Source organism: Pezoporus flaviventris, unplaced genomic scaffold (assembly GCF_033815535.1).
Source record: "Pezoporus flaviventris isolate CSIRO_AGI_PZ_B2104156 unplaced genomic scaffold, CSIRO_AGI_Pfla_v1 ptg000031l, whole genome shotgun sequence".
Taxonomy (NCBI): Eukaryota; Metazoa; Chordata; class Aves; order Psittaciformes; family Psittacidae; genus Pezoporus; species Pezoporus flaviventris.
The window spans coordinates 22,985,969-23,007,235 of NW_026892579.1; the positions used below are offsets into that span (position 1 = coordinate 22,985,969).

Sequence of the window (21,267 nt, forward strand, 5' to 3'; positions counted from 1 at the left end):
AAGGTTTATTCAGTCATCTCTTAGGAGCAGTAGGGCACATTTTGCTAAATATAGTTCATTTGCTAATATGTGCCATGTGTGGAGCATTGCACTGGGACCACTGTGCCACAGAGCTGGAGCGCAGTGCACCAGGAGGTTAGTACACCTTCTCCCTTTGGCTGGGACTTTCAGAAATAAGAGCCTAAACTTAGACTCCTAAAATCCATACCCAGACATTCACACAAATAGCCTGATTTTTTCAGAAGAGCAATACCAAGAAATTCTCTTCTACTAAAATCATAAAATAGGTAAAAATCTTACAACAACAAGAAGAAAGGATTTTATTATTTCTGGAAATAATACTCAAATATATGGCCAGATTAATGGGAAAAGAAGAGGGGAGACACAACTTTTGTTTACTCCTGCTTAATTAGTTATGGGGTGTAAATACAGTTTCTGAAAGGAAGTCACAAAACTTGGGAGTGGTACAGGAGAGACATCAACTATATGGCTAGGCAGTAAAAGCTGCATATGGTGTATTTTACAGAGTTGGGCAGGAACCTCTGTCACAATCTTAATCTCTCCATTCAGGTCTGAGATCCAAAAGCAGATGGGTGGAGAGTGGAAATCACTACTATTTAAACATCTTTTGGTCACCATCAGGACCATTTGCTGGTCTCATTCTGGTTCCCAGTAAACAGGTATTTACATGAGCAGGCTACAGAGCAGCAGGAGACTTAGCTGACAAAAATATGAAGTTGAAAAGTAAAAGTACTCAATCCAGTTACCTAAACTTAGGTTTAGGCACCGTAGCACCATCTCAGGCTATATTTGAGGCACTTGCTTGGGGCTGGCAAATACAACAGAGGAGCTTCAGGAGACTTGCACACTTGTGTAATAGCACCTGGGAGCCTGTGGCACCCAAAACAGCACCGGGCTTTGGGTCCTAAGTGTGCCCTTTTGGGTCCACTTCTGCTTCTTAAGTGGTCTAGTACAGTTCAAGATGTGTGTATGTAGGTCCTCAGTGGTAGCTGGCAGCTTCACAAGAGGTCTCAGGTGCTACAAGGTGCTTAAACGGCTCTAGAGCCCAGTGTGAAAGCAGCTGAGCCAAGCCCTGTGGATGGTGGGTAGCTAAACTGCTCAGGCACTGATGAGTTCATTAACTAGATCTTCATCAGCCAATGCAGAAGTTTAGACGCTGGGCTCACATGCAGGCACCTAAATGTGTCTTAACCCAGAGCCAAATGCCACCTGAGGTGACCATGCAGGACAGAGTAATGGGTGCAGCTGATGATCTCAAGCAGTAAAGCTGTGATGGTGGGGCATGTGTAAAGAAGCACAACCCCTGCCTGACTTCTCGGCTTCTCTGGAGGTTAGAGAAGCAGATTCTGTAGTTTTTATCAGCAAATAAGGTCCTAACAACTACTCCTAGCATAAAGAAAGGGGCCTCATCTTGCAGCTGCTGCTGGTTTTAACTGGGAAAGAAGATCATGGTGTAGTAAAGCCCCATGTTGTAATGGGCCTTAAGCAGCTTGTTATCACCTAAATACATTTCAAAGAGCAGTGGGCAGAGGGTAAAGGAGCAGCAGGTCAGATTTACCAGTTGAACATTTGCACTTTAGAAAATGGAATAACAAAGGATGGAAAGAACCTGGGTGGTGTCTGAGAGTGTAATTTTGTGCTTTAAAAACAATTCTTTAAAAATTCTAGGCAGTTTATATATATATATCTTTTTTTTTTTGCAAAACAAATAAGAGGCACTGGAGTTAGTAGCAACCATGTTTCCCCAGAGGCAAATATATTATAATGGAAATCAGGACAATGCCAAAACCAAGACAAGTTCAATAAACTGGATGGCTAAAAACTAAGAGAGTAATGTAGCCAGCTGGAAAGCAACCAAGGGAGCAGAGAAAAGGGCATATGAAAAATGACATTTTAACAGCTTCTTGTGAAGCCTCTCTGCAGGCTGTAGAGGTGATGATACACAAGAGAGACACTGAACTCCAACAGGTGAAAAAGCCTGGCAGCGAAGAGTGGGCAGGAGCTTTCAAGTAATTTTTAAGAGTAGAAAAAGCCCCCAATAGTTTTCTGTTTACACAACAGAATGCTTCTGATACTGACGCACAGGGCAACATCTATTTATAATCCAAATAAATCTTATGTTCTGGTATTTGGAACTATCAGCATTCAACATACTGGAAAGCAGCAGCCACAAGGCTTCATTAAGAAATGCTGTAATGCTGTTTTAATCTGCATTGTTTTGCTCTGTGTGTTTTCCTCTTCAGTCACTATCCAATCATGACTTGTGCAAAAGAAACAAATTTCTTTTTTTAAAGTTAGCTCATGTGGAGTTCATAAGTGTCCTGACAGGTAACCCCTAGGCAGTGCTCTTAATGCCCGCAAACTAAGCTCTTGCCTTTTTTTTTTCACAAGACCTCAAACTTTCCATGTGTCCATCAATACCTGTGATAGATGACATGCATGGAAGTATCTGCTTGGGTCCTGTCTATTTGCTGGCCATGTCCTGGCCCAAAGCTTGCCTCTTGTGTCCTTTCTTTTGGAGAGGTAAGAGCTGTGGTGAATGCCACAGCCTGCCAATCTGGGTATCAAGGCACTGAGATTGGAAGGGTGGGGGAACGGGGGAGCAGGAGTGATGATGATCATGGAGTCCATCTCTCCTGAAGTTTAGAAATGGTCAAAGAATTACATGAGTGTCAAGTGCAGACATACTGTAACAGCAGTATGTGTTTAGCAAGGCTGGTGGGGGCCGTATGTCTGGAAGTCCCATGTAGGAGGGAATCTCCCAGTCCTGGTTCTTTGTTCCCAGGGAGAAAGTTTGCAGAGATGCCAGTAAAGCAGACAATTAATTTTCCTTGCTAAACTGAAACTATTTTTGTGGAATTATCCAAACATAAAGGCTTCTCTGGTGTACGTTTTTCTTCCTAAATAATTTTTTCTTTCATTTCAGAATAGACTTTTACTCTGTCGATCTAATTTATTTCTGACAGCTGTGCTCATAGTCCAGCTATGGACAACATGCAACTCACCTAGAACAAGTTATTATCTGTTGTCAGCCACTAGGAAACAGTTCCCCAAAGTGTGCTGTTAGTACTTCAGTATGATTTTGAGGGTTTCTCTTTGAAGCCCTGGTGTACTTTAAATAACGGGGGATGAACTAAATGGCCTCTCAGGATCTTTTCCATCCTCATTTACGATGGTTCTGTGGATTTGTATTGGATTCACTTGTCAGAGTGTTTAAGCTTTTGAATGTTTGTCTTGCTGAACTGACAGGAAGTTTGCGGCTGACCTTTACGTCCTCTAAGCCTTCTTGGAAAGATGTATATGGGGAGAAAGCAAAGCAGCAGCTGATTATTCCCCCTTCATAGCTTCCCTCTGACCTGCTCCTCAGTCAGGGAATCACAGGATGCTCTATACTCAGTGCCTTTTGTGCCAGTGGGGGAGAGAAGGAGAGCATCAGGGGTTGGCCTGATTAAGATTCTCCCATTTCATTTATTATTCCACTGTCTGCCACAATGGGACCAGGTCACTCATTAGCTAATACAACTTGAACCTTTAACACTTTTGGATTCAGGTACAAGCTTATATTCACCATAAGCCTACTTACCACATAAACAGACCATGCTGTCATAATATATATTTATATTTTATGACATAGAAGTACAAACAAAAGTTAGCAAAATGTTCCTATTCAGAGCTTGGCATGCCACCATTTCAGACTTTGCTGCTGATTAATATTGTGTGCTACTTTGTAGGGAATAATTACATTGAAATAGTTGAAGGGTTACCAACTGTAGGGGAACCCATGGCTATTAACCTTTCATCAAATGTGGAATCCAATTAAGTACTCAGAGAACATGGTGTTATAGAATTATGCAAGTAGCAGATAGTGACTTTTAAAAGTGTTTTGATTTTTAAAAATGATGTGTTTCCTCAGTGTATGTTCTTTCACTGCGGACCCCTCAGTCACACGGAGAAGAAGAATGCTTAGACCAGCATCTGCAAGTCTCTGTGGCTAGTCCATAGCTCTGATGGGAGCAGTTGTGTTAAGACATAATATGATACCTGATAAATATCCAGGGTCACTGTCCTCAATTTATTTTCTTGCCCTCTTTAATCAAGCAAGATCTGTACTGGCTTCGTTAGGGAATGCTTACTAAATAGATCAAGATTCTGTTGTGAAATAAAGAACCAGCTTCTTTGAAACAAAGCAACTTAATTTAGGAATGTTTTGATATAAACCATGTTTGTGTGTATATATGGAAAGGACTATAAAATCATTGCATCTATTTTTTTTTCAATTTTAGTATTAAAAATCTGATATCTTTAAAAAATGAAGGCCTACAAATTAACTGGCTTTTGTAAGACCAAACCATTTTAAAGGGCCAGTTCCTTTCTATTTATACTTCTGCTTTTTAATGATTTATTTGCTTTTCTAGTTCTATTTATTTGGAGCCACAATAGTTTTTTACTTTCAGAGCATTACATGATGGGAAAAATCAGTTAGAGAAATTAAAGAAATAAACAGTTGCTAAGAAAAACATACCTGGTGAGGCAGATAATTATTTCATGGCTGTAATACTCTCCAGGGACGCTGCTTCCATAGTTGTTCCACTAAATGAGTAGGTTTCAGATAGGACTAGTCCTCACTGCTAATATAAGAAGCCATTCCTCATTATGAGAGGTCAGACTAGTACTGCTCTCTGAATACCAGCTCTGAAATGAAATTATCCAAATAAACAAACACCAGACTGAGTTCCTCTCATGCCATTGACTGGAAACCTCTTGGAGAAGGGCAGGGCCTGAAGGAAGCTGTTTGCTGTATTTTGTCCTCCATTTTATGGATGCAGATACAATACTGTGCAACATTAACTTTATGACTGATTCAATAGGGAATATATAAAATACATTGGAAAGCTGTCCTTTGTGTTGTAAGGAACGAATGGGCCTCCTAAATGACTGTGCTAAGATAATGGAAATGATATTCAAGGTTTAGCGTGCTGAAATGCGGAATGTCCTATTTTATTCTGTCCTGGCAATGCAGCCTGAGGAAACAAAAAAAGATGCCAGAAACACAAAGTAGCTTGAATTACTCTAGACCCCAAACCAGCTCAAAATTTCTAAGACATTCCAGGTTACCTGCAGTACTAATATCACATACCTATACCGGAAATGGCCAGTATTATTACAAGCATAACTATTAATTCAAATCTTGATTTTTGTACTTAAATTTGTCACTGTTTCAATTTATTCAGCTTAGATAGCAAAGAAAATTGCAGAGTTGGAGTGCATGGTCTTAATGTGTTTAACACTTGTCTAAGAAACAAGCAGACAGGAGAGTGTTAGTAAATGTTTATGCATTTCAGAAATGCCTTCTGCATCACATACTATGTACTCAGACTATGAATGTACATAGCAACAGAGCTGATTGAAAACAACCCATTTAATTATGTTGACGTATGGAAGGACACACTCTAAATGCAATTCACTGATGTATTTTACATGGAAAAGAATAAATAAATATAGTTAGAATAGTTAGAACAAAGAGTTAAAGACAAGAATGAAATCCTGCTGCCCTTGGAGCCAATGCATTATTTGTTCTTGCCAGCTCTAAGTCTTAATTCACACAGGGACATTAAACATAGCTGGGCAGCTGAGAGGAATGTGAGATGGTCCCCTCAGCAGCTCTCAGTCTGTAAGGGAGGCTGTATGAGATTATCACACCTCTGACAGACCCATTGGTTTCAAAGTCTCTTCTCATATAAATACAGTTGTAGATTTGTAGCAAATTCTTTAAAGATTTTAAAATAATTGTTCTGTGTGATTTATCTCTTAAATATAATACTACATATTTTCTTTTACTCGTTATTTGCATTGATGTTAACTATTGACATAGAATCTCAGATATCCTACAATGAAAAACTCCACAGTACATTGTAAAAAAATACCTAACTTGCATTAGTTAAGTTCCTATGGAAGGATATTTCATTGTAACCCTTTACGTCCATTCTTTGGAAATTATTGCTCACGCCACATTTATACTGGTGTTCTTGGTGGTTTCATTCAGGAAATTAAATTGAAAATTAAAATAGTATTCTTTCTTAGAAATAATGCTTTTATGTATAAAATCTGGATAGGAAGAAATTAAATTCCTCATGCCGAAATGCCAAAAGAGAAAATCCAACTCAACAGCTGGGCAAGGATGTTAATAGGTCAAGAGTATTTGAAAGTTTATCAGCGAATGAGATGCTGCCTCTGGAAAGTGCATTTTATCAATACCAGACAGCTAAAGCTGTGGCATGTCCCCGAGAGTAGCTGACTCGCTTCCAAAGTGTCTGGAAATGCCAGTGCATCGCTTCTGGTGGATACTTTCTTTCCAGCTTTTGGGTTCTCATGCAGATGACTGGCTTGGTGCAGAAAAGGACCACCTTATTCAGCTCAGGAGAGACAAGTCCTCCCCTTGACATGTCCTTAATCTCCCAATCCTGTGAAAAAATGTCCCGATAAACTATCAATCCCCACTGTCTAGCCCTTCCACCCAGGCTGAAACTTGCCCTACTTGCTCTGCAACTCACGTCTGTGCTTGAAGCTGACACGGGACCAACACGACCCTGAAATCTTATCGACCTCTCCAAACAGGGGCTGGGAGTTTGTCCGGTGTTGCCCCCTCCCCAGCCTTCCCGGTTTTGTTTTCCTTGCCGCCCCTTCCTCTCGTAAACTGTTTTCTAACGCCAGTGGCCCGGGGAAGCCTCTCCCCGGGAAGGGCGGGACGCAGCTAGTGCCCTTCGTCGCCGCCGGGGGGCGGCCCTGCACCGCGAATGGCCCGGCGGCGGAGCCGTGAGGTACCGCAGCGGCTCCCCCTGCAATCCGCTCCAAGACCAACTCTTCTCCCCATCCCGACTGTGCCGACCCGCTCCGCGGGGACGGTGACACTCCGTGCTTTAGCGCGAATGGTCCCGGAGGAGCCTATTCTGAGAGCGTTACGGGGCATGCCGTTCCTCACGGGTGCGGGAGCAGACCCTTAGGGCTCGGAGCTCCCTGGAAGCCCTGTCTGGCTCCGGCGGAGCGACCGTCAGGGGACCGTGTGTCCTGCCGTGTCATCGTCGGGCACGGCGCGCTGCAGATGCCGGACCGCGCCGGACGCCGCGGGCAGGCTCCCGGGAACAAGCGAGGGGAAACCCTCGGGGAGCCTCTCGCCAAAGAGGCTGCCCGGATTTGGAGGGTGCAGTTTCTTTTGGAAGCATACAGTTTCAGGCAGGGGGCACGGGCGTGGGTTTGTCCGCAGGGTGCAAAGGAGAAGGCTGTGGGGCCTTACACCCTGTCTCCTCTGGCCCGGGGAGCCGCAACTGCTCCGCTACCGGCGGTGCTAAAGCGACACACCTATATGCTGAGGGGGGTGGTTTAACTTAGGTAGGAGGCACAGGATAAAGGCCAGACGCACCTGAACTGTGTCAAAATGACTACGTTCTTTTTGCCCCAAGGCTGCCTGCAGCAGCACCGGCGCTACCCGCGCTTAGCTGCACGGCTGTCCCGGGGAACGGCCCCGGGGAGGGAGTCAGCGAGGGGGGAAACACGGGGACTACGTGGAAACCCCCGCTCGGGGACACCTTCTGCGCCGCCGTCCCTCGAAGCCATACCCAGAGACTCAGTTTTTCCACTGCCCTCCCGTGTCCCCCGCCTTTGGGAAGCCGAGGCGGGAGAGAAGAAGGGAGGGGGCGGCGGGCCGGGCCCCTGCCTCCGGGCGCGTTGCCGCTGCGGCCGCCCGCCTCATGCCGCAGGAATGCGCGGAGGTATGCGCCAGTTTCCAGAAGTGGATCCCCTTCCTTGCTGGAGCAGAGCAGCGCATATATCACCCGGTGGCAGCAGTCCACCTTCCCTGCAGTTTCGTAACCGCTTACGAGGGTAAATTGAGAGTTGGGAACAGCCCTCTATTAAGTAGCAGATTGAGAAGAGGTTCTTCCCACTTGGAGAAGGCAAGTCTTCCCAGACAGACCCCTCGCAACGGGAGCTACAGCAATCCAGGCGCCTCCTCTGTGCTCAGCTATTGCCGCTGCTTCTCCTCCTCCTTCGCCGTCGCTGCTACGTGCTGCTCCCTCCACAAGGTGCCTCCGGCGCTTCATCCTGTCTTCTCGCTTTATCCAAGCCCGACGGCTGCTGCTGCTGCAGGCACCGCCAGAGGAGCTGCCCTGCCACCGGCTCCGGCCCCCTGCAGCCGCCCTAGAAGGTCTGTGCCCGCGCAGGAGCGGGGACCCCCTGCCCTCCCCTCGGCCACCCCCCTCTGCCTGCACGTACCCACCACGCACACAGCTCCTTATAAGCTTTATGGCTGAGGTTGGCAGTGCGGGCTGAAGGCTGGCACAGAAAGGTGGAAAGAGCGTCCCTGTCTCTGCGTGTGCGGGCTGGGCATGCCAGCGCCGGCTTGCGGGCGTGTGGCCGACGAGGTGGAGGCAAAGCGCGGAGAGGAGCGCCCCGAGGGGCTGCTGGCTATCAAGGCCCCGGCAGGGCACGGGGGAGCCCTGCGGTGGCGGTGTCCCGGCCACGGTGGCTCCCTCCGGTAGGAAGCTCCAGGCAGAGCCTGGTGACAGCGCCCGGCGAACCTGCAGGCACGCTACTACTGCGGCTTTGGCAGGAGCTCTCTCTTCCGTCCCTTGTGTTTACAGCTGCCGGTGATGCTTTCTCCTCTTTCCAAGGTGTTTTTTTAATGCCTTTGATAGGTAGTGTTTTTTAGTTATTGTATTGTTTTTGTTTTTGTTTTTCCTGTGTCGTTTTCGTTTACGTTACTTTTTCTTCTTGAAAGAGGTAAGCGTTGTGCGCTGTGCGGTTTGGAAATGCTTTGGCTACGCTTTTGTAGGTCGAATTAGTGTGAGGTTGGTCTGGCATTGGTGAAAGACCATTTTTTTTTTGTTGTTGTTGTTGTTATGATTATTTTTTGATTAGAAGTGGTTTCTAAAGATCATTGAGAAAACCTTTAGTCCTGACACAGTCTGCTTGTGTCCCTGATGAGCCAGAGAGAGGACCTTCCCTCCGCCGCATCCAGGCTTCTGCACTCCTAAGTTTGTGAGATGAAAACAGAGTGTTTCTAGGTGGGCAAATTAATGCTTTGGCTGAGATGTTTTATATTTTGACAGAAAAATACGTATCGGAAATGGCAGACCTGCAGCAACAGTCAACTTTTAGATGCCTTTATGAGCTGATTAATTTCTGTTGCTCTTCAAAAGGATCAAAAGATGGCACTCCAAGCCCACACGACATTTCCATGACAAAAGTCAGTTTACGTTGAGTTTAGGCAATCCTTAAACTCGCTGTAGAGCACAGTAGGTGTGCTCAGGGACGCCTTTTTTCCCACACAGGACAGTGATATGATTTTGGAGCTTTCGGTATAATTTAATGCTAACCGTGGTATTTCTTGTGTTAGTGTCAGGGAATTGTTAACATTAATATTACTATTCTGTTTAGCCACTGGAAGTATCATTGGACTGAAAACATTGCTTAGTTTTTCTTCAGGCTCTTGGTGTTTTTATCTGCAGCACAGGCATTTGGCTCAGGCAAGTACATGCAGCTGCCTGGCAGAAAGTTCAGTGTCAGTAACTGAGAAATTCTTAGATCTCCATAGCATCTCCTCACTAAATGTGCCTTGCTGGTTAGTTCTCTAGATGGCAGAAGGATATTATTTCCCCCTTCAGCTGTTTCTGCAGACTAATGATTTATGTATGTTTCTCTTGTTTCGCTCTTGGCACCTTCCTGATAAAATCTGTTGCCTAATTGCTTTTGGAATTCTCTTTCCTCCAGCCTAATTATGATATGTGATGCATTTATGGACCTTATTCAAATAAATTACCCCTCCCCTACTTTCCACAACAGAAAAACCCAAACTTCATAAACACTTATATGCATATGTGATGAGGACTGTTTTTATTAACCTTTACTTAGACAAGGAAATAATCTGGAAGTTTTACTGGGGTAATATGGGAGTAATTTGAGGTGACCTAGAGCGTACAGTTATGCAGGTAGAGATGCTTACAATTGGGAACCACTAATTTGGCCTAATCCCACCATTTTTGCTAGATAACCCATAGTGATGGCAAGACTCTTTCACCTGTCTGCTTTTTATAGTGTATTTTAAATCTATTTTCTCTCAGGACATGTAAATGAATTATCAGATGTTGAAACATCGTGGCTAGACAGTTGTGTCAGGTTTCAGTTGTGTATTGCACACACTTCTGTATAATCTATTTCAGACCAAGAAATGAATAGCATATTTGTGAGCAGAACCCCTCAAAAAAAGTTTTATTAGTTTCCAAACTGCCTTGAGGGCACTAAAACACAGCTAAGTAAGTGCTTCAACAGTTATGAAAAAGGAGCCGAATAAAATCTCCAGCTGAAAGAGGCATTTAGTTGATCCAAGGCAGGAATGACCTCTGAATTAGCTATCATCTCACTCAGAGATGAAGTCATGGAGCTCCCTCCTGGCTCCTGCCTGTGCAGAGGCATGGATCTTCATTGCGCTTCCCTGATCAAGTTAACCCCAACTAGGTTAAAGCCGTGTGTGCTCACTGAGACTGGAAAGGGTTCAGCAACAAAAGGCACATTATTGCGAGACGAGACTCTCCAGTTAGTCATGCAGATCTGTCATCGTCTTGGAGAGCTTTCAAGTCTAGAGGTTTCAACCTGGTCCTGTGGGTGGGGCTGGGGATAAGGGAACAAAGTAAAATCCGTGGTTTGTCTTTTTTATGTCTCATGAATACACCCACACAATCCTCTAATCCACGCGTATCATTTCCTTCTCCTTTCTCCCCCCTATCGCTGCAGATTCATTCATGTTGTTGTGATCTGAAAGGGCAGAAATGAAGACAGCGCTCTGCTCAGCAGTCGCTGCTCTGTGTGCAGCCGCCCTCCTCTCCTCCATCGAGGCTGAAGGTAACCTCCCCCCCCTGCCCCCTTGCCCCCAGTGCCCTGCTGACCAGCAAACCTCCCACCCAGCCTTTGAGCTGCGGGCTCTCTCTCTGTTTTTGAGTGTAACTACCTTGCATTCTCTTTCTCTCCTTCAGAGAAATGCCTCTTCTTCCTTGCCCAGCTCCTTCTGTGCTCTGTTTCTCCCGGCTAGTCAGCCGGATGGTAGCTCCCTCTCTGTCTCTCTGGTGTGCTGTCCACACCACCTCACAGACAGGATATGGGCCACCTCGGTGCATTGCCCGAGGAGCCCACTGCCAGTGGACAGCTTGGCACTGCCGGGGCCTCCGGTGCTGCCCCTATGACGGATAGAGAATGGCCAGGCTCTGTGCTGTAGTCTCATTTAGTTATGTTGAGAGAGGAAACGGAAAACTCACCACCCAACAACCCACAGCTTTGAAATAAAATACTCCAACAGAGTCTGGCTCTCTGCGCCTGTGTGTTTTGTCCTGGTTGGAACCCCTGCCCTGCTGGCCTGCTGGCTCACCAGCCTCCCCAGCTTGGCAGGGCGACCCCCTGCTGAGCCCTGGGGTAGCTGGACCCTCCCTTGGGGTGGTTGGATCCTCCCTTGGGGTGGTTTGGCCTCCATGTTGGTTTTGACTAGGGGGACTGCCACCACCATGGCATATGGCCTGGGCACCACTGCAGGGTGCCTGTGCCTGGGCCAGGCCTTGCTGTAGCAGTCAGGGCCTCAAGGCTTTGGCATGTATGTGGTGCCATCACCCACAACGAGGCCTTTCTTCTTCTCTTTCTCCTTCTCCTCCTCCTTCTCCTCTTTTCAGTCTCTGGAGGTTGAGGTCTTTGTCAGCCCATGGCAGAGTCCTGCCTCTGGCTGCAGAGACCCACCATGGGTCTGGGGAGACCCATCAGGGACACTACACTCACTACAGCGTGGCTCAAAATGGCCTGGCCCTGGTGCGTTTTCCTTCCCAGTGGATTAACAGCATGTGTGCTGACAACCTCCCCAGTCACCATTTGTGTGAGCTGCCTGTATTTGGTCATAGTAACAGTGTTTCTGCCAGCAGTGGCTGCCAGGAGAAATAGAGATGCTGAACATCCTGTGCTGAAATGACTTGCTTGACCTTCGGGATGTGACCATCATAGGGTGAACAGAATCACTGGCTGTGAACTCCCTGGGATTTACTGGGAAAAAAACCAGAATCCAGCCAGCTGATAATTTTTCCCCCTTCCTTCTCTTTCTGTATTGAACCAGAACAAATTCTCTGATTATGGCCTGTGTTAAGCTTCTGTGTCTGGATTTGGTCACTTTGGCTGATGGCTTCTAAAAGCATGGTGTGTCAGAGATGTCTCTGGGGCATTTGCTCCCCCAACACTGGTACTTGCTTGGGGCATGCAGATGTAAAGTACAGTGGCTTTCTGGAAAAAGATGACATTTCTGCCAGCAGTGTAGCATCTGGTCACCCTAGGAGAGAATCAGCTTGCTGCCTTCCTCTTGAGCTGCATTATTGTTGGCTGAGGAACCAAAAAAGGTCATTTGAATTCATCTCAGAGTTGCATTTGCAGGACTGCCATGCCAGAGAAAGCAATGGACAGTTTTGATGGAGGAAGGGAGTGGATGTATTTGTATGTATTTCCCCATGTTAGGAGGGAGCTCACTCTGAACTGGAGTAATTTTGCTGTTGTTCTGCACCAGGGATTACATGTGTGGGGTAGGTTATTTCAAAATGTAAGTGAAGGTGTTTTATTTAGCTATAGTGTTGACTAAACCAGTCATAGCTTGAGTACTGTTAATGAAGCTACAAAAATGTATTTGGAGAAGCACACTGTTATTTAATAATGGCAAAAATAGATGCATTGCCAGACAAGATGGCCAAGCTTTAGCTCTGAGGTTGAAGGATGTGCCATTAGTAAATACAACTAATCTTGTGAGTTGTAGAGCGCTCCTGGATAGGGCCTGCATTACTCTGCATTCAGAACTGTCTATTAAGTAAAATATCTAGTTCACAGTGATCATTTTTTTATGAGAAACTTCTTCCAGCTTCAGAATCTTGAAGTAAGAACAGAAAAATGTCTTGATCAGGAAGTGCAGTGAGAAATAGTGGTGCTGAAAATGGAAATTCAAAGCTAGGAGTAGCTTAGAATTTACTCTGGTGGAAATTGCTTTTGTAAAGATTTTTTTGCAGTGTGCTTTTTGTTTGCATCATACTGGTCGTTCTCCTGCACAGTTTTAATTTTGTACTTCAATTTTACATCAACTTGTAAACTGCATGTTGTATATTATTTAGTTTAATTCTGGTATCATTACAGCTTAAATGCTGTCTGCTGAACTGACATTCTTCTGCGGACATTTGTCCTTTAGTCTATGTTTCCAATGTTCAGATTACATTATAGCAAATCTCTATCCCACCAGTCAGTTTTCTCTCCCTCTCTCCCCCTCTCCGTCTTGCTGTCCCCTCCACTTCTCTCTCATTTTGTTCCTTTGACTTTCCCTATGGTGTTCACAAGAGATGCAGTTTGAATTTTCTTTCCCTAGGGTGTGGGCAGACATTTGGTAGGATGAAAAAGTGAGAGGAGATAAGGCAGAGGGCCTTTTGATGTGGTAAAGATTGTTGATATAGGGTGGGAAGAAGGAGTGAAAGCAGAGGGAAGGAAAATGTTAGTTCTATTTTTCTGTCTTCCTTCAGCTTTCATTTTTTGGTCTATCCTGGGGGTAGATCTGGTGTTTATCTGATACTGCTGTTCATAGATTCCTAAATCTTCCAGGATGAAACTGTTTCTTCATCAGCATCACAGCTGCTCTGTGAGTACTTCATGAGAGCTGTGCTCTGTTGCTGTTGGCAAGGCAATGAGCTACAGTAATGGTGTCAGAGCTTTTTACACAGCAGCACAGGGGTTTCTAGCTGGACAATCACTGTAGCAGTATAGGATGTAAAAACAACATACAGCCTAAATGCATTCATGGCATTTCACTGGGGAAGCTGTTTGTTTACCCTGCCCACAGGGAAGCAAATCTGTTTTCATGCTCAGCATTTTTGCTCTTTTACAGTGAAATTCTTCTTGTTTTATTTTGCAATCCTTCTGACATCTCTGAGCTTAAACTTCTTGTGTATGATGCTATATTTTATGCTGTGTTTAAAGTGTTTTTTGCCTTTTTAGTCCTACACCATAATACTCCAGTGCATTCCCTGTGTGTCCTCATGTCAAATTTTCTTTCTGTCGCATTATTTTTTCCATCTGTGTTCACAAAAGCCAGGGGAAAATCTATGTCCTTTCACTAGATAAGATTTCTTTTCATTATTTTAGTCATAGTTAAGCCAGGTAGATTAGTATGTGAATAGCTTGTTCGTTATAATCTCAAGGTAATGCTGTGATGATGTCGTGGCTTGTGTAGTACCTTGCATTTCCCATTAATGGGATTTTAAAAGGCAAGGAATGAGGAAATCGTTGATTCTGTGTGACCCCACTGAGGCTGTGAAGGTGCTGACTTTTCAATGTAACAAAGGTTCTCATTGTTAAATGAGAAAAAGTTTGTCATGTAACAAAGCTTGTGTTGAGTACATTAATTTTCATTGACTGAATGGTTTAGAGATGATCCAGGATAGCTGAAACTTTTGAAGTTAACTACGTATTTGCTTTGGGACTGGTTGGTGGCACCATTATTTTGTTACCTTTTGATGTCTGATTTCTATCTTTTGAGAAAGTAGTTGTTGATTTCCAAGTTCCCAAGGAGAGAATCAGATAGATTGATGTGTGAAATTGAAATCTGTATATACATAAGGGTGACTATAGGTCCTTGTTTTTCCCACTGCTAGTTAGAAGAAAAGTTTACATGTGTGTATGTTTAGACACACACATGCACACACACGCACATACCTATATATGCACAGTGTGCATAAAAGTTGGTATATATTTTTGCATGCGGTTTGTGTGTATGAATGCAGTTATGTTTAGTTATGTAAATATAGTTAGAAATACATATATTTAAATGATTTTTTTCAAAATACACTTATGAGCTATATGACAAAATTTCATATACATGTATAAAATTAAAAAATGCAAACATAGAGGTGACAATGCTGCTGTGTTGTGATTGAAATGAATATCTAACAAGGCTGAGAGTCTGTTCTTGACTAAGTACCTAGGCAATAGCTCATTCTTTTTCCTATTCAGATTGGCAGCATTGGCTTTAAAGGAGCTTGCTGAGGGGTTGATCTCGTTACTTGTGTCAAATCCGTGCTATTTATTAAATAATATTTATTAAATAATATATAAGGACTTTGGCTTCTTCCAGCCTCAGCAGGGCTTATCTTAGTGAGAGCAAGGCTGAGATTGTTGTGTAGCTTCCGTGGCCTGTATGTTATGTTAACATGGGCTAACATATTATTTCACATGCTAATTGTAAGGAGTCTTTTCCAGTGATGGAATTACAGACTTTTTTTCACATAGGGATTGTTGATGGTAGCTCCTCCCAGTTACAACACTTTGAAGTCTGTTTATAGACGTGTATATTTAAATTGCTTGATCTTCTGATTATGTTTTACTTTCTCTTACGAAGATATTAATTAGGATCCTCTGGCAGTCGCATTATACTAACTGTAAAAATCTGTAGATTAGGTTTGTATTGTATACAAGCTAGTATAAGACATACATAGCATGAGGAAGATGCCTTGCTCTATGTTTTCAGTTTGAGAAAAGATACTGTTATTATACATGTATATAATACCAGGAGCGGCAATGAATTAAGTATGTTATGTTTGATATTTTTTTGTTTGTTTATTTTCTTTGCTGTTGTGGTGTATAAGATAGGATACCCAATTGAGGAAGTTATCATAGTTCTAAGAGTGTTGGAAATTGACACTGTAAACATTACTGTCATACAGCAAGATACTTTTTTAATATGCTAAAAACCTGTAGGGGAGCCCTACATTTCTCTGCATGAGCAGTGGAATCACTGTATGAAGGCAATACTATAACACCATTACATGTTACGATCATGGTCCTCTACCTTGACAAGTCAGTGAGAGGTCTGGCATGGATTTTGATGGACACAGGATCAGGTTGATCAGTGGTGTCAATACACTGTAAACACAGGTGCAACTTCACTTATGCAAACAGCGTGACATCAAGACTGCTTGCTTGAGTAAAGCTGTGCTCACACATAAGCCTTTTTAGGGTGCAGTTTTAAGATTTGTCCCTGTAATGGGACAAACTCCCACCACAGCCAGGGGCATTTTCTTCCTAGAAGTCTGGTCTGATTCTGTATTACAGATTTATTATTTTTCCACTGTTGAATTCCATTCTGGAAGAAGAATTTTAACACAGTGAAGTAACAGTTGCTCTGTTTGATTGTTGCAATAAGTTTTCTTATCATCTAAATGTTTTGTTGTACTTCAGATCAACTTACTGCTTTAAATCATATGACCCTGGTTTGGTGTTCACCCCGCAGCTGGTTTCATATGGGTGAAATCTGACCTATGTGATGTTCTGGAGGTTGTTTGAGTATCAAACCCTTACAGGCCATCTGGAAGATATTTTGACAACATTGGATCCAAACTGTTTTTTATTTATTTTTTAACCTAGGCAAAGTTCCTTTCTGGATTTCAAAGGGAGAAGTGTTCAGTGACTGAGTTTCATAAGTCAGCCACAGGTTGAGAATGAATACATTTAAACTGCAGCAAAGAAGACCGGGGTTAGGTTTTGGGAATAACTTTATGATGAGAAAGACAGTGAGGCATTGGAGTAATTTCTGTGGAGTAATTTCTTTAAGAATGATCTGAGCAAACATGTCAGTGGTGACATGAGGTGGCTGATCATATCTTGGCTGTGGGATGGATGAGGGGACTTTCTGAGGTCCCCTGCAATGCCATTGTTCTAAAAGGCTGTGAACGCCTGGATGAATGGATACATCGCTTCTGTATCAGTGTACAACTCCGGTTACCTTCCAAGATCCACATCTGAATTTTCATAAAATGGATTAAATTCCTATCAGATATTAAAGACTTTTCCTCACAGTCAATTTTTTCAGTTTATCTGGAATCCGGTCATTTGGATATCAACAAGTTGGGCTGCTGCTGTCCTTCAGCAGTTAAAGCCTAAAGTCTCTGCTGCAACATGCCAATTTACTTGCAAGGTTGGTGGTGCTATTTTTTCCATGTACTGAATTTTTTTTTTAAAAGCATGCTCAGGTCAGTTGTCTCTGCCTTTGCATTAAATTTGTCCTGAGCCATTGCTACTGAAACAATATTTTATAATGATATTCTTATCACCTAAGTGTGTTTTACTATTAACATGTGTTGCATGATTTTCATACTAAGTAACTATCGTGCTGTCTCTAGCATTGTGATACTCAAACAGAATGATGAATAAACTATGCATGCAGGTTAATGGTCTAATCTCACTGCCTGTGTATGGACAATAGGAAAAATAACATTTACTTCAGTACTAGCTTATCTATAGTATCAGTATTACAAAGCCATATTATCCTATGGTTGGAAATGACAGGAAATTAAAAGGAAAAAAAGATGCCTACACAATTGGTTGCCAGGTTTTTTGCAATTGGACAGTGTCTTTTCCTAAGTATACGTTCTAGCATTTATTTCTTTATCTGCTCTTTATATTAAAAACTGAAACAAAATCTGGCACATGATGGAGGTCTTCCATGAAACAGAGAAGATCTGTCTATTAAAAACGCCTGCAAAATTGTCTTACAAGTAGTTAAGGAAAGTATGGCTGAATCTAATCTTACTTTGTAGACCTATTTAAACAATAATATGTAGTACACCTGCCATGCACTGACAGTGAGTCAGTAAAATACTGCATGAATAAGCATGCCAAATTTACAAAGAGAATATCATTATAAAATATTTATGAAACGTCTTTGTGTAATGAACCTTGTACATGGAGGCTTTTGTCCATTGTGGGAAGCTAAAAAAAATAATAATCAACATTTCATTTACATATGCATGGTGCTGCAATATAGCGTATGAAAACTATTTCTTTCTGTTACTGTTCAGTTACTTCTGTCATCAGCTCCTTCAAGTTTTATTCACAGTCATTTGTTCAGATCATTGGTGCCCTCTTTGCTGTTTTCTATAAATTCTGTAAAATAAATGTCCATAAATATACTTTGATGTTGTCTTTTCAAAATTAACCATTATGTTGTTTGGAACCATACTGGCATTTTGTGTTAAAATGCCACTACTAGTATGGGTACACCTGCTTCAAAGGGAACATGAAAACAACAGTTTACACCTTTGAAATTGTACATCAATCTGGTGTAAACAGGTAGAATCTTATTTTTACATCAGCTCAAATATTTCAGCAAATTGCAAACAATACAAGTCCCATTCATTATCCCCTTAGTTCCTGAATCCTTCGCAGCCATATGCAAAGTATCATGGCTTGTAGGAACACAGGGGTGGAGCTCTCCATATTTGGAATAAAATGACACATCAGTATATCATTATTACTGATATACATTTTAGATGTTTATTTGATCTAGACCCTAAAAGAAATTGTTTTACTGAATATTAAATGCATAATATTTTCCTGTATTCTTAAAAATACTTTTTTCTCTGCCAAGTTCCTAGATTCAATGAAATTGAAAAGAAATACAACAATGCAGAGAGTATATTAAAAAGCTGATCAATTCTTTGATGTCTCATTAAGAAGAGTACTGTGTTCTCAATGTCCTAAATGATCTCATGATATTGTAAGCAGGTTATGATTTGGCATGCTTGTACGGATTGCACCCAGCATGTAAAAAAATTTCCTTTAATTGTTATGTGAAATGTTTGCATATGTGGTGATTATCTGTGAACTCATTGTACATGTATCCAAATGTGTTTTCTATTGTGCTTGATTTTGCTGGCCATTCTTGAATGTCTTGGCAACTCAAGAAACATAAGTTCTGTGCTGTCCTCTGTAATGCGTATACTCTTCGATGTTTTGTCATATCTTGTGAGCTTTTAATTTTACTCTTTTTCCAACAACATATCTTTATATTTGTTGGAAACAAATTTATGCAAAGACAATTTTAGTAAGCTTTGCTAAAATTATTTTATTTATTCATTTTCCAAAGCTTGTTCAAACTGTTAAACATCCACCTGGTGTAAATCTTTTGCAGTTAATCCACCATCAGACTTGAATTTTACAATTATAGATGAACATAATGTTCAAATGTCATGGAAAAGGCCACCAGATGCAATAGTGGGTTACAGGATAACTGTGGTTCCAACAAATGGTGAGTTCTGTAAAATTTCATTATGTCATTACATTTTTTGAAAACTTGGGCTTATTTTCACTTATATCTAACTTAGTTGCTATTAATGTCTTTGTGAAGTTTCTGATCAAGTCTGGGTAACAACAAAGGGCATACAGGAAGAAGCAGTGATTATTCCAAGTTAGATTTTTTCTTATCATAGCATTTACCCTTTGAGACTGCAGGTAGTAAGTTTTGGATACCTTTCCTTTGTGAGGAGCAAAAAAGAAGGTAGAGTTATCATTCTGCTACTCTTCTATGCTTTTACCTTAGCTAGGGAATTGCATTGTACTTCATTCAAATCCTTCTCCTGAGAGGTATTGCATGTGTCAGGTAACGATCCAGTGATGTCATATAACTTCCTGATAATTCTGTGTAAGACATCCATTATTCTATTTCTCTTTGAGAAATAATCAGTGTAAATGTGATATTGAATCAGAACTGGACCATGACTTATTAGATATAGTACATTTTGTATGTGCTTTTTAAGTTTAAAATTTCCTGCAATTCATTAAACACTTCAGTAATTTTGATCACTATTGAGAATAAATTAGTTTGAAGTTTCATGTTTCAAAATTCATTATTCAGGACAAAAGAAAGTATGTCATTCTGAAATTATCATTGGATTTTAGAGAGATTATTCTCTGTTGCATATTTTTTTTTTCCTAATGATTAACTGTCATTGATATTAATAGATTTAAAGGCTGCATTAACTGTTTTTTATATTTATTGCAGATGGGCCTACTAAAGAATTTACTCTTTCACCTAGCACTACCCAAACTGTCTTATCAGATCTTATACCTGATATAGAATATGTTGTATCAATAGCTTCATATGATGAAAGAGAGGAGAGTCTACCTGTTTTTGGCCAACTGACAAGTAAGTACATGTAATACCAAGGAATATAAAGGAGTGGTCATGGACAAAATATGGCTTTGTTTCAGTTCCTCAACAAAATTGCCACATACCTAAACTCTGATCAGATGTAGCTGTCTGAACAGCCTTTTTCATTTAAGAATAATTCCCAGTAGAAGCAGAGGTAATTTGCAAGTGATAAGAGGAGACTAACATGGGTATATCATGTCTGACCACCTGACAGAGTTCTTTGCAGGAGGCCACTGGCTCTTTTGAGGTAAACCTACTTCCTATAAACTGCATGTGCTGAAGTCAAGGGGAAGGCTGTTATTGACCTCAGTAACAAATGTATCTGACTGGCTTCCTGTGTGTGAGGAAAAAAAAACTTTCATCAAACAATAAAATGTGACTCAGTAGATTTATATGGTGGTAAAATATGGAACTCAATTTTTTATAATTTATATTTAATAAATAAAGAATAAAATAAAACCAATTAAATAAAAAACATTGAGCACATCGGACTATCATCTGTGACACATTTGTCACATACGCCAGGCTTCCCAAACAACCATGGGAGAACTACTTATGATGAGTTCCTCTATGTGTTAGAGAGAGGTAATAGTGGTATTTCACCCAGGGATGTTGCAGTTAGTTTTCAGGAAATTACGAGATGTACAAATTCAGAGGATTCTTTTTGCATTTTCTGTACTTTTCGTTGACCTGAATGCTATGTTGTCAAACCTGTAAGTACAGGTGATGTATACATGACTTGCATGTATATTTTCATGTTCTGAGGCTTGTCAGATTTGTGTCTCTATTTCCCTACATGCTTTTCTTTGATGTTTACAAGTTTAACCTGACTTCCTCCATTGATTCTCTTTATGTTGTGCTTTGTGCAGTTCAAACAGGTGGTCCAGGGCTACCAGAGGAAAAGAAGGTTGAGGCTCAGTTACAAAGTAAGGTGTTTTGTCTTTCAACTTATCCACCTTCAGAGATAAGGTCTAGCTCTAGGGCACTATAAAGTTAAACTGTGTTCCTCTGTTACCTAGCAATGAAATTAACATGTAAATTGTCCAGAACTAAGAAAACTTGGGAAGGGACTGGGGCGGAAGGGATTTATAGCTGCCTAAGGTGCAGTTGATAATGAAACTAGGAATTTTATGCAACTAACCTGAGGAAGTCTATGAATGTCTTAGTCCTACTAACAAAAGACATTGTGTTGTGGATAAAAGACATTGCAGAGG

The 21,267-nt window shown here is 41.9% G+C and overlaps 1 protein-coding gene and 1 long non-coding RNA gene across 2 annotated transcripts in view; one reads left to right on the plus strand and one right to left on the minus strand.

Moving 5' to 3' along the window:
• Positions 1-2,758: 2,758 nt before the first annotated feature.
• Positions 2,759-10,672, minus strand: LOC133272862 (uncharacterized). The gene is made up of 3 exons (XR_009744589.1): positions 10,552-10,672; positions 4,544-5,042; positions 2,759-3,026 (listed from the first exon to the last, which is right to left on the minus strand). It is a non-coding gene; the product is annotated as an uncharacterized LOC133272862 (long non-coding RNA).
• The window catches only part of COL12A1 (collagen type XII alpha 1 chain), a 102,669-nt gene continuing 88,984 nt past the window's right edge, over positions 7,583-21,267 (plus strand). The window contains exons 1-5 of the mRNA XM_061460462.1: positions 7,583-8,221; positions 10,807-10,914; positions 19,034-19,150; positions 19,904-20,047; positions 20,923-20,979. Coding sequence (XP_061316446.1) covers positions 10,842-10,914; positions 19,034-19,150; positions 19,904-20,047; positions 20,923-20,979 — 391 coding nt within the window. The 5' untranslated portion in view covers positions 7,583-8,221; positions 10,807-10,841. The remainder of the gene's footprint in view (positions 8,222-10,806; positions 10,915-19,033; positions 19,151-19,903; positions 20,048-20,922; positions 20,980-21,267) is intronic.